The sequence below is a fragment of the Paralichthys olivaceus genome, chromosome 13 (genome assembly GCF_024713975.1).
Source record: "Paralichthys olivaceus isolate ysfri-2021 chromosome 13, ASM2471397v2, whole genome shotgun sequence".
In the NCBI taxonomy this organism is placed as follows: domain Eukaryota; kingdom Metazoa; phylum Chordata; class Actinopteri; order Pleuronectiformes; family Paralichthyidae; genus Paralichthys; species Paralichthys olivaceus.
In genome coordinates this window covers 11892175-11905754 of record NC_091105.1, presented here as the reverse complement: position 1 = coordinate 11905754, position 13580 = coordinate 11892175, and the positions used below count along the sequence as shown (strand labels likewise).

Genomic DNA, 13580 nt, shown 5'->3' with positions numbered 1-13580 from the left:
GAGAACCGGCATACAATGCTCTCGGCTGAAACTACCTTAAACAAACAGTGTGGGGAAAAGCAAACAGCCAGAGAAAATCAATGGAAAAGCTTCAGTGAGCAGACATTTGTTTCTATCAGATGATTAAACATACTAAAATTAAAAGTCTCACAGAGGCTGAAATGTATTAAAATAAGATTTTATATAACAAATATAGCAGATGGACCTGCACAAGTTTTAATGACAATTGGATTAGCTCAATGTAGCTGTTATATTTAACACCATCTTTAATTAGATATCTTAATGCAAGTTATATTTATTTATATTTCATGTAATACATCTCCATTTCAGTATCAACATCAATCTTAGTCTGTACTTCCAGTGACTGAACGCACAGTGAACTCTAATTACTCTAAATACTGAGGTTTTCATTTGGCAATAAAAACATGATGCTACAAATAAATATATAATGCTCACATTGTACACCCCATGAAATTGTCTGCTTTTTACATATATATAATTTTACATAACCGTATAAAAATAACAAATACACTAAAACAAAACAACAATAGTTTTTGACACATGCACAGTAAATCACCATCTTAACAATTTGTTTACTGGCATCAGGGAAACTTAAAAAGCGTGTTTCACTTTGGAAGAATATCGTCACCTTCAACACAAAACTACAGTAAATATTTATTTAAGTCAATGTATTGAAACCCATGAGGTTGTTGGTCAGTAATAGTGTTCACAGTGTCTATTGGGTTTCTGGCTCTGAATACATGTGGTGCAGAAAACTAGTGCTTGCAGCTCCCTCTCATACTTTAAGATCAGTAATGGTGACGTGTTTTGTGAGGTCACAGTGACCTTAACCATCAAAATCGAATCAGTTCATCAGTTTAAGTCAAAGTGGACCTTTGTGACAGACATAATGAAATTTCCTTCCTGGCAATCCCGAGATTTCTCATTTATGAGAATGGGACAGACATGTGGACGTACATACGTATGGAGAGACAGTTCTACAACCCCAAAACACTCTGAAGCACTTAAGCACTTTAGGCATATATGGTCAGACGTGTTTTGTAAGGTCACAGTGACCATAACGTCTGATCTCCAAATTTAAACCATCACTATTTTTAACCACCGTTCAAGTGGATGTTTGTGCCAGATGTAATGAAATTCCCTCCAGGCATTTTGGATATACTGTATCATTAGAAGAGAACAGCAGCAGCTGTTGACAGCACAGAGGCATGAAAAAAATTCTGATATCGAGAGAAAGGTTGCAAACGTGTAACAGTCACAAAAAGTAACTCATGGGTCCCTACTTTTGTAATTTTAACAGTCATAAAACAAGCATCTATAATAGTTAAGTTTGACTGGAGGGTGAACCAAACTTCTGAACAAAACATTTTAGGGTGAACGTTACTTTAACAATTAATTTCATAATGTATTTCACAATGTTTTAAGAGGCTCCAATCTGTCTGACAAGCAAAGTAGCTTTATGGTTGGCGGGCTAGCTCAATCTGTAACGTTATGAGACTGACAAACTATAGCTTATACCCAGGATGTACTGCAGAAATAAGTTTAAGAACGATAGCATTTTCAAACACTGTAAACTATCTACCAAAATGAAATTTTACTTTTAGTCTCTTTTACATTGGCACAATAAGGTAGACAAACGCCTTAATATTCATCTGATTGCAAGATGAAATGACGTTCCTTCACAGCTCAAGTGTATACTCATCGAGTGAGGTCTGGAGATTTAGTGCAAGAACCTGGCTGAATGTCAATGAAGTTGTATCTAATGCTCTTTGAAGACAAACATGAACACAAAGCTATGACAGACAACAGAAAGATTTTAACATCTTCATTAAATCCTTACGGCAGCGTAACAAAACCTCTGTCTCTGTTTACCAAAGTGCGTGGAGGTTGACGTCATCACTAGAGTGAATTTGCAGAAGGTTTAGCTTTTTGGGTACGCGGAGGCTCGAAAGAGATCCAGAGAGTTTGCTGTGATGAGGGCACCGGTCAGCTGCCTCCACTGTCTGGTGGCGGGGCTTTTCATTTTGTCTAGCAGCAGGTGCAGATCCTGGATCATGTCCCTGTAGCTGTCTCCATAGTGCAGACTCCAGGAGTACAGAAAGTCATAGGCAGGCTTCCACATTGACTGCAACAGAGCAGGACATAGTTAATTGATGTGTACAGTAACACGTAGATCACATTCAATGTATACAGTACGCTCACCTGGGGGCCGACGTCTCCACTCTTCCCTCGATGTGGTGATTCGTAGCCGGCGATCTGAGCACTGGAGAGTTTCCCCATCTTCTCTGCGAGCTCCCGCCACCGGACCCCGAGCTCCACAGCAGTGGACAGGATGACAGTGTTCTGAATGAGCTGAGCCACCAGCTTCACAGAGTCCATCTTGAGCAGGCCCTAGGATGAAAAACGCAGGAATGCTCATAAAAATGCATGGAAAACACAATCAGAACATATGAGCTGTGAAATTGCTGTAGCATGAGTGGCTCAATAACTGTAGATCACACCTTCAGAAAGAAAACTGGCCAAGCAAACAGCCCATTCCAAACAAGCGGGTTTCGAACAAGCACTACACTAGTTCTTCTTTCATTTGTATTTCTCAGAATTTAAAACACATGATTTTCTCTACTCACCACCATTAGTTCATGCAAAAACTTCCTGCTCTTCTCTGCGTGACAATCTTCCTTAAGCTTCTCCAGAACACACGCCACCTTATCCTCCTCGGTTTCAGCGTGTCTTCGTGTGATGGTGTCCAGCGACAGGTTGCTGTACCCTAAAGCATCAGCTAAACCCCTCCAGCTGGTGATGTGCTCAGTGACTAGCGTCTGGATGGCAGAGTACATGTAAGTGAGCTTCTTGAAGGGCAATGACATGTTGTCCAGGAGCACCTCTGTGGTGACCTTGATGCCGGTGAAGTCAATCACCTGGTCTCTGGTTATGATCTTGACGTTCTTGCAGTGAATCAAACCGGTCCTACCGCGCAGAAATCCAATATACCACTCTTTTACTTTCGAGTTACCAACTGACCTGACGGTATCTCTGGAGAGAAGAGCCATGGTGTCGCCCTTGAAGTACTCCAGTAAGTAGTCCACACGTGGCTGACGGAGGACTGACTTTAGGGCAACACCGTACCACTGCAGATTCACAGGTTTGTTTTCAAATTTGGGGAGATCTGGAACTCTCTCCTCTGGGATGGATACTGTTCTCGCTATTTCGGGTCGCCTTTCCAGCTGCCTCGACCCCCGCTTTTCTAATCGGATGGGTGGTGCGGGAGGGGAGGGCACCTGGAAATGTGCAACAGTCACAGTGTTTGATTCCTTCACTTGTAGATCTAATTCAAAGGGAGTCATTTCTGAATTACCGGCACAAGATAATGCAACAGGCAGATTCAAAACCGACCCTATTTTGAGCTGACTCTGTCTCACTTCTTTCAATTTGTCCTCAGGTTTGATTTTAAATGCTGAGCCTTTGATGTTGACTCTGACACGCAGGTCGTTCACTTTGTCGGGTTTAAACCGATGTTTTCCCCACAGCTGCAGCACAAGCGGAGGCAGGTTTTTGTTGCCTCGACATATATCTGAAAATGGAAGCTTTGGTGGAACGTTCTCATGACAGCAAACCACTATTACTACTTTGAATGATGGATGAATGTACCTGGGACCATAAACTGCTACAGTGATATGCCGGTCAAGGTAATCCCACACGGATGTAGCGGGCGACTGAATTGCAGAGGCCTCTGCGACTGCAATCACATAAAAATGTGTCTTCAGGTTCTGGAGCTTCATCTGCATCACGTTTTTGTAAATGTAACAATCGTCCACTTTTACATAGGGCCCCTCTCTTTTGTTGGACAACAGCCCGACCACGGTGGTCATCACTTGACTTAACGAGTCACTCTTCACCTCTCCGGACAGTTTCACCTCCAGAGACATACACGTCTTTGTGTTAATGTTCGTGAGAACTACCTCCAAAAGCAGACTCATGGTTGTCATGTAGTTGTTATTGAGTCCGGGAGGAGGGTCTAGCATTGCTTTCAAAGTAACTTCTTGTACTTCTCCAGGAGGAACGTGGCCCTCTGGGATATGCATGCTAACATCTGAGTCTGGTAATTGTACCGTGCCTCCAGCGTGGCCGATCCTGCAAATAACCTGAAAACCAGTGGCCTGGGTCTGAGCCCATCCGGGGCTCTGGCTCATCAGATTTAAGTCCAGGCACGAGCGGGTAAGCTGCCTGTGGCTCAGCCAGGCCATCTTATACGCCTCTCTGTCATTTTTCAGCCACTCAAAGTCTGGGTTCAGCACTGGCGTGGGCGGTTTGAAGCTGTCCTCCCGTTTTGGCACTTTTCTCTCCAGATCATCCAGGATGTCTGAAGCACTCCTCCATCTCCCTGATCTATTGGTGACTTTGTGTTTGTTTTGCAAAAAGTTTCCCACGTTGCCTTCATCGGACGACGTGCTGATGGCATCATCGATATTTGTGTCCTGATGTTTTTCGTTGTCTTGTTTTACATCTGATGTGTTGAAAATGTGTTTGTCTGTGCTGCTGTGCAAAATGTCATCTAAGAACGGGTTTGATCCAGACAGTTTGTTCCAGAAGGGATTGTTTGTCTGAGATGGTTGAGCAACTTCTGGCTGTAGAAGTGGCCACTCAGAGTTCTGTGGGATTCGTGTCACATGCCCACCTGTGAAAAAAATTGTTTGGTTCTGTTAACAGTACAAATATACTGGGATTTCACATTTAGAGCAAAACCAGCTTGAGGTTCAGAGGGATTTACCATTCAGGTTGTTGCTTGTTGATGTATTGTCACCCAGGTCAATCAGTGTCCCCTCAGATTTACTCCGCATAAGACTACCGGCACGACGGAAGGACGTTAATCTTCCAGATGCCATATTTTCATCTGTAAACATTAAACAATGTAGTTTTAATTTATCTGTATTTTGCCTTTTACTAGCAGCTTTTACTAATCTAAACATTATTATAATTCTAAGACTGGGCAATAAAACAATGACAATAAGTATTGCGATATATACCTTTCATCAATCCCAACATAACATAGGTGTAATATATATATAAAGCTTATGCAAGAAAAGTTAGGAGGTATTGAAGATAATTGATCAACTTCAGATTTGTAAAATGTTTTGCTGCTTATCAAATCACAACCTCCATTCCAGAGTCACTCTTTAAGAATTGTAATGTAAAATAAATAATATTTGATACTTGATAAAGTGATAATTATTATCTGACATGATCTTGTTAGCATTTTTGGCCATATCGCCCAGCTCTACTTTATTCCTTATATTACATTATTCCTTTATCAATCTTACCAAGAGTCCTGAAGTAGAATAAAAAGAATACATAATATCCTGAATAAAGATATTTCATACTTATTATAATAACTCATAAAGAGATTAAACAATTTGTCGACAATTTACTTAATCAACATTGATCCACAATATGTTCTTGGATAGATAGATATTAATCTTATATAAGTATATTAATAACAAATCAGAATATGTCAAATGGGACTCCTGGCAACTGATGGCATTTCTACATTTTCTACTTTTAAATAATTGTTACATGAATTGACCACAGTCATAGTTCCCTGAAGCCCAGAAACATCTGTAAGCAGCCATATATTTTGAAATGCTGTGACACATGTCACAACAGCTCCCTGCACAGCAATGAGACTAGCGAGCAAAGTTATTGTTCTGTCTCAGCTACATTTCCTTCAGCATAGTTGAGCCTCAGGGTTTCTGCAGGTCTCCTCTGTGTGTGTGTTTCACAGAAAACTGTTCCAACTGCAGAATAAAGCCTGAACTCTTCAGCCTGTCACTTGTTTGCGTAAAAGGACACAACCCATTCATGACTTGTCACAGTGAGTCAGTCATTAATAATGTGGTCTCTTACACCAGTGCACAAAAACAGGTTGGTCTTGTCAGGCCTATGACACAGTGTAGCTCTCCCAGCGTTGCTTGCTACTATCAAAGTGGCTACTGTACTACTGACAGGGGAGATGTCTGTCCTTCGTACGCCTACTGTATCTCCTGTGGTGCTGCACAAACAGGTTTCATGGTTTTAATTTAATCAGAAGTAAATATTCTGAAGCAAAGCTTACATTCATTTGTTGCTTTGGAGATCCATGCATGGGGAGGTTGGACGTTACCTGTTTTAAATCACTGCACATAGAAAAGTCTTTTTAATGTCTGTCTTTTTAACTGGTTGTAGTGGAAGATGTTTGTTCTTTTATGTCATCTTTATTATCTTTGTTTTGGTCTGTGTTGTTTCATTCTCCTGAACTTTGTAAAGCATTCTGTGACCCTGTTTATAAGAGTTATGGAAACAATGTGCTATTATTACATATTACAATAATAATCCAGATTATCAGCAGCACAGATTTAGACTTTAATATCTTTAACTTTAGCTACAGGTGTATGTTTATACACTGCGTACTTACATATTAATAAAGTACAACTTCTTAGCGTACTTTCTATTTATAAGAGTTAAAAACACATTCAACACGAGACGAAAGGAAGCAAAGTGTGATCTCACCGTCGGCATGAGATGTTTGTAGTTTTCCTCAGGCGCGTTGACAGGAGAAGAAACCAGTCCTCTGTCATTGACTCTTTTTTCTACCGAGTATCTACGAGCTTCACCTCCTCAGGTTACTCTGTTTGCTCTCCGACACGGAGAATCTCGGGACTGGGAGTTTTACTCGACTCAGGAAGCCCCTTCTGGAGGAGTGGCCTCTCTGGCTCGGCAGACTACAACTCCCACAATGCAACCGCTTTGTTTGCGCAGGTGATTTAGCCGCACCTCGAACTGAGTGATACTGCATGCCGGTTTCGACAGGGGCCGATGAGCGTGCTGCTAGTTGTTAGCTGCTACTGCTAGCTGCAAACTCAAAGAGGACGTCCACGAGAAGCGAGGGTGATTTACACAGTTAGCATTTAACATACAGATCCAACATTAAGCTGAAGTTATTTGAGACGACACAACTCTGGGAGGTTGTGGTTGTGTTAGCTAACGATTTGCTAATTACGAATAAATTGTTGTGGTGTATTATTGAGACAGATAAAACAACACGAAGCCTAGAAGTCATGCTAGTCCCTCTGATACTTGGTTATAATGGTGTTTGTTGGGTATTTATTGATTTCACTGTTTGCCGTTATCACTGCTGCTGTTTTTCCTGTGTAGATCAAAGCCAACAGGAACAGAGAGGTTGACATGTTAATCTGGTCAAGGACGAGTGACTATCTCACTGAACAGGTTGTGTACACATCTGCTGAGATGAGAGCCTGAATAGATCACTAACTGAGCCTGTTAGCGTCATATTTGATCCTTGTGGAAAAAATGCACAACAGGAAACCACTATTTTGACTACTGAAAGCTTAACCCTATAGCACAATAGTGTATGAAAAGTTATAACCAGAAGTTTACTATCTGTCTTAATGAAATGTCCTTTCAAAAGGATTTTCACAGGCTCTTAAAACGTCTAAAATTCAATAATCTAAATTTTATGCCTTGAAAGGCTTTTATGGTTAAACGTGTGTGTGTGTGTGTGTCCTGATAACTTAGAACACGGAACTGATAACCACAAACATCCTGGTTAGAATTTATCTCACTTTGGCTGTGAGAAAGACACCATTACATACTGTTTTTGCTTGTAGTTTTGTGAGATATAATGAGAGAGTGTACAATGATGGGACATTCTTCATATTTGCCGTACTTGACATGGCTCTTAACATTAATTACTATGGTCTCAAAAACATCTTAAAGTCTTTAATTGAACTTGTTGAAACCTGCAGAAACCCTCTGTCAGAGTTCTCGTGTTTCTTGAATGTAAGTCTTGGTATTCAAAAGGCAGTTGCTCTTAAGGAATGTCACTAAGCACCTCTGAGTAGATTATGAATTTTCATGTAACAAATATGGTCAGTGGCTGCAGCAGCATGGACTTTAGCATGACTTATTAACATGACTGCAAAAGTGGTTCTTTGTAGACTATATGATTTAACATGATATCCCATTATATTAAAATTATATTTACTTGTAGCTGGATTTCCTAATCACATTTGCATATTGTCCCGTGCTGTGCATGAAGGCAGAAGGTGATGTTTACTTTGTAAATTTGAAATGGACAAACCCTGCATACCTCACATAGTCTGCCAGTTAAGAATTATCTCAGTGTCTGATAACCAGTATCAAAAGACATCAGTGAGCATATTCTGCTCTCTTGTGGCAGCTTTTGAGAATGTTGTCAGCAGTCACCATTTTTCTTACAAATCCAATGAAATGGTCACAACTAACAATGAACTTGTTTGTACAATAAAGTGTCGGCTGTGGATCTGAAGCTTGATAAAGCTTATTCATCTGTGCCCTAAAAACAGTCTGAGAAATGTTTGCTTAAAACTACTTGACGTTTAGTAGACAACTTGTTTGACAACAGTAGAATAAGTCAGAAAGTATCAAGACCTCAGTTTGTTTGTTCAGAAGAATGTTGAATAATGGCACTTTAATGTTTTAATGCGATACGTTTTTTTTTTTTAAATACATTTATGTTGGAGCAGGAAAACCACAGATGCACATAATAAAATGAACATTGGCTTAATTCCTGCTTCAGTTCAAGGCTCCCAGTGTCACACATTATTGATAATACCTGTGCTTTTCATAGTATGTATGGCATGCCAGACTATCTGCTGTGAAAAAGGCCTTTTGTCAGTGTAAAGTTTGTTCTGAACCAATTATGTGGTTGAAAAAGAATGTTGTTTGAAATTGTGCTGTCACCCCACTGTCATGTTGCCTGTGAAAAGATAAGAAGATTTAAATAGCTTAACATGTTTGCAATATTTCAAAGCTGCACAAATCAGATCATCTGAATGAGGCTGTCACTATTTCTTTTATTTTTTTAATATTCTCATTTATTTGACATTGGCCCTTATTTTATCACTATTTTCTATAAGTCTTTTCTCTCTGCAACAACATTCACACATTAGAAACAGGCCTTTTACTACTAATTTATATCAGTACAAATTATGGATGTGTCTTGTATCAGCCAGTCTTTCCCTCACCAGTGCTTCCATTTCCCATTCCCCATGCACTGTAGATACATACATTTTTACAAGTAAATAGAATTTCAGGTTCAAAGTTACTAATGGTGGCTGCAGTTTATATTTGACACCACTTGGTGGCGCCGTTCCTCTACCCTTGAATCAGTGTGTTGTATTCTTCCTCCAGAGAGTGGGTTGAGGTTGCATTTTTCACCAATCCAACAAGAGAGAGAGCTGCAGAACTGTTGCACATAGACCAAACTGGAGCTGCTGAGTAAAACTTCATCACTGATGAAGATAAGCTTGTACTTAGCTGCTAAGAAGCTTTTTGATGAGCAAACAATCTAATTCTAAGCAACATTTCAATGTTATTCTACAGCAAAGAAATATAAATCATATTAGAATTATTTTGTCATCATTTAGACTTATTGTTTCATTATTAGTCAATCTATCGTTGGATCCAGAATAGACAATGGTGAAGAAAGTCGATCACAGTTTCACAAACATGGTTCCTTAAAGTTTCTTTTTGTGTCTGCAGATAATATCCAAAAAGAATAGATGTGTAATTCCCACTCTTGTAAGACAAGGGAAAGCAGAAAATCTTCATATTTGAAAAGCTTGAAGCATCCACTCTTTGACATCTTGCTTGTAAATTAACTTGAATTTGATTAATCAAATATCAAAACAGTCTCCAAATATGTCTGTTTAGGAATTGATTAATCAGCTAATTGTTGCTGTAATCGTAATATTTGATGTTACAGATCTTCCAGTATATATTGTAGTATTGCATCTGTCGGGGTCATGGTGAAAGAGAAGCTCAAGACCTGAAGTGTTGAGGCAAAAGAATCAGTGAAAGCTCCCATCACCCTCATCAGCTCGGCCTCACCTGCTGACTTGAATTTTCATCATGGGCGGACATGTTTGTCACTTCCTGTGTTTGTCACTTCCTGTTATCTTCTTTAGATAAACTTTTGGGAAAACCATGGCTGCGTTGAATGTGATCTTGTCTTTTGATCTCAAATCCTGGTTTATTCTTGAGGAATTAGATTTACATTGATCCCACAGGAGGTAAAGTACATGTATTTCCCTCCCTTTCATTGCAGATGTTTGTTTTCAGGCAGCAAAAGTGTTCATTTTGATTCTGCTGTGGACTTCAACGTATTGATTTTGTGGACATTGATGTAATGAAGTCATTAAACTGAGGTTACAATTCCTGCAAACCCACAGAGCTTTTTCTACATTGAGCCTGAATCTGTGCGTATTCCACTCAGACAGGTGAAACTCAGTCTGTGACATAAACGAATTGAAATTGCTGGACGCATTGTGTGAGGGCACCACTGTCAGTGTTACACCAATTACTGTTAATTATTTTGACTAAACTGTGAACCATGTCAAATTGCCGTTCACCGGAGATTGGCTGTTTTGATGACAATGACAGTGCGGTCAGGGTATTAACCACAAAATTGACCACAGATGCATCATTGCAACGTGTGACCACAACACTGTGATTTGCTGTTAGAGCAAGAAAATCCAATACCTCTCTTCATATCTGCTATTCAGCAGAATACCACCTCAAAACCACAGATGCATCTAAACTTCTATTATCCAGCAGAGAATACTAATATTTGTCTTATTATTTTCTAGATGACTGCGGGACAGCTGGATCATCGTGCTCCGACCGTGGCTGTTTCTGTGGCCTTCATCCACAGTTGGCAGCTCGTCCTCCTCATCCTGGCGTCCATGCTCTTCCTCTCCGGGGCCTGTTTGATTCAAATGAGGGCAGCGGCGGGACATTCCTCATGGACCATGTGATGTTGCAACAGTGAGGCAAGGTACTAATGACATGACAACAAAGAGCCATGCAGTCTGACACATTAACTCTATATTTAATGGTTAATATTTGATTATATTAGTAATCTGTTCAGATTGCTGAAATGTTCAAGACTCAAGTTTTTGGTTCCTTTTTCTTTTTGTAAGAAAAGTGTTTCTCTCACATGTTCAGGGCCTAAATCTAATCCTAGATCTCATCACACATTTTAATAGCAGATCATATAGATACAAAATACTGAGTGACTCTTTCCTGGAATTTGAAGATGCTTTCTTTAAATGCTTAAATAAACCATTGTGAAATTAACAACAATTATTTATCACACGTTATGAGATAAAGAGAACACTTGACTGTATAGTTATGTTTTGCCCTCAGTCCTATTCGTCTGAGTATATTTACTGCGATGAATTATGACTATCTTGTGACAGTCAGAGCAAAGACAACATCAAGCCTGTAGGTTCAAGGCAACAGACAAAACATTTGAGTTTGATATCTTTGTATTAAATTAAATTTTTGTGAATATTCAAACTGCCATTATTCAAGAGCCTTTTGAGCTCCTCTGTCTACTGCCATCGACTGTGCTGAAGTATCTACATAAGGGTCTCTTTAACACAATCCTTAATTTCAGAGAAAGCAAATGTGGAATTACTTTAGTCAAACACTTTTTTTTAACTTTATATACCTTCTGAATTAGGCTGAATTTCACTTCAAACTTTTCGTGCAGCATTTTCTGTCTAACTCCATGGGTCATCGCAAGAACATGTACGAAGGTGGAACTGTAGTGCATTAAGATGATGCATTTAAAGGGATTATTTTGTCATCATGGGGATTTTTTCAGTAATTCCAACAAAACTGTTGTAGACAATAGTGATGGACGCAGAGATTATCTAATATCTGCACCGCTAAATGAGGGTGAGTGACACCTGTATGTATTCAATTTCTTATTTGAATTTAATCTGAGTTAAAGCATATTAGGCTACATATAGAAGTTTGTATGCGCCTCAGTTTCCAGATGGTCCATCATCTCTGACCAACACATTTAAGTCAGACCTGCAGCACTTTGTCTCCTTATGATGCCCATACGGGTGAACCAGGCACTCTTTATTAATACACATTTAGAATTATGAAAATTATTTGGTGCTGCAGCACTGAGAGGTTCCCTGAAATAATTCACTGAAACTTTTTAAGTGACACATAATATTACCAGATTCTCAAAGCACAAGTTCCTCAGGACAAGTGGATTTCAAAGCAGGGAAAGCATTTGAAATTGCAGTTGGTTTTACTGCAAGCGCTAGATGGCGCTACAAAGCCGTGCGTAAAAAGCAGACTCAAAAAGTTGGAAAGATAGTGGTTTTAGTTCACTTCTCACTGTGAGCTCATGAAACAAAAAACACCAAATATCCCTAACATGTTAAAACACAAGTAGATAGAGAAATTATTGTATCTATATTTTCCTTCTAACGCAGTTAAAATGATCCATCAGTGGCGCTTCAGGACGCACGGCACCGTATCACTGCACGCGCAAATCTGATGAGTCAAAAACAGCAGAGATAAGGAGGTAATAACTTAGATCGGACAAACTTTTATCCGGGTTGCAATATTTTGATTTCTATTGTAAATGACAGAAAAACTAAATCGCTCGCACAAAAGAAAAAAGGCCGAACTCTGTTGGTTATATCAAAACGCATATAATAAAGAAAAAAAATACTATTTTCATTATTATTTGAATCAATTGATTAAACACTTGATATGTGTTGCAGCCCAGTGTGTAAATGCTCGCGGCCTCAGTTTTGATGCCAGTAATGAGAAAGTGATTTCCACGAACTTTTGCTCAGGTCAAATGATGCGCAGCCTGAAGGGGAACAGTATTCCTCAAGTTACACAAAGTCTGTTTCCTCCCTAATTGTTTTTATACTTTTTAATTATGAACAGACTCGTGTCAATAGTGGTCTAGTGTTAATCCTGCTACGCATTTTTTGACAGCACAATTTCAAATAAACGAAACTCGAGTATGATTCAGGAGAATGTCCGGTGAGTGAGGATTTGATTACAAAAAGTGTGTGGTTTTGTTATTTTGTAGAATAATGATGATTAAGAATTAAATAAAGAGCAAAAATAAAAATATGAATCTCGGCTATTCACCTTTGCACTTGTTAATTATAGTGATATTTATCCTACCACACCGTCATTGGGGATTAATGAAACAGCGGTTTAACACAGTTCGACGTGTAGTTTAGTTTGCGTGTTTGTGGCCTCAGAGAAATGTAAGTTTTATTTTCACGCTCAATTGAAGAAAATACATAACGAAAGAATAATGTGATTTAACCCTTAATTTAAATTGTGCAACAGATGATTTCCTTCCCTTGTTTTTTAAAACAGGTTCTCCATTAAATTGCTTGATTGTATTTTTCCTTAATATCTTGATTAAACCAATTTACATGTATTTCTAGCTGAGGCCTTCCTGTTGCTGGAGGCCCTTTTCCTCCTCGGCCTGAAGAACCTGTAAAAACCAGCAGCTGAACACGGAGATTTAAAAAAAAAAAAAAACTCAACATCTCTAATATTTCAATTTTAAAGCAGAAAATAAATGTCTAAGAAGATAAGATAATAAACTGTTGGTTAGCAAACTCTGATTTTAAAAGTTTCTGGTCTGCCGGTGGGAAAAAAGATGTTATCGACTCAACAATCAAATA

General features: G+C 39.1%; 1 protein-coding gene and 1 long non-coding RNA gene across 5 annotated transcripts in view; one reads left to right on the top strand and one right to left on the bottom strand.

Moving 5' to 3' along the window:
• Nucleotides 1-277: 277 nt before the first annotated feature.
• Nucleotides 278-6722, bottom strand: macc1 (MET transcriptional regulator MACC1). 2 transcript variants are annotated; one of them, XM_020092555.2, is made up of 5 exons: nt 6565-6722; nt 4790-4912; nt 2649-4696; nt 2224-2412; nt 278-2146 (listed from the first exon to the last, which is right to left on the bottom strand). In XM_020092555.2, the coding sequence occupies exons 2-5, from the start codon at nt 4902-4904 to the stop codon at nt 1943-1945; spliced, it is 2556 nt and encodes an 851-aa protein (XP_019948114.2). In that variant the 5' UTR covers nt 4905-4912; nt 6565-6722; the 3' UTR covers nt 278-1942. The 2 variants fall into 2 exon arrangements, with proteins under 2 accessions (XP_019948114.2, XP_069393610.1); XM_069537509.1 differs by lacking the exon at nt 6565-6722 and having other exon boundaries at nt 4790-4931.
• Nucleotides 6723-6807: 85 nt separating this feature from the next.
• Nucleotides 6808-13580, top strand: part of LOC109633517 (uncharacterized) — a 30967-nt gene continuing 24194 nt past the window's right edge. For 2 of the 3 annotated variants that reach the window (XR_011245899.1, XR_011245900.1), the window contains exons 1-2: nt 6808-6942; nt 10704-10891. This is a non-coding gene — a long non-coding RNA (uncharacterized lncRNA). Of the gene's footprint in view, nt 6943-10703; nt 10892-13337; nt 13499-13580 lie in introns of those variants that run through there. The other variant, XR_002203004.2, reaches the window with a different exon arrangement.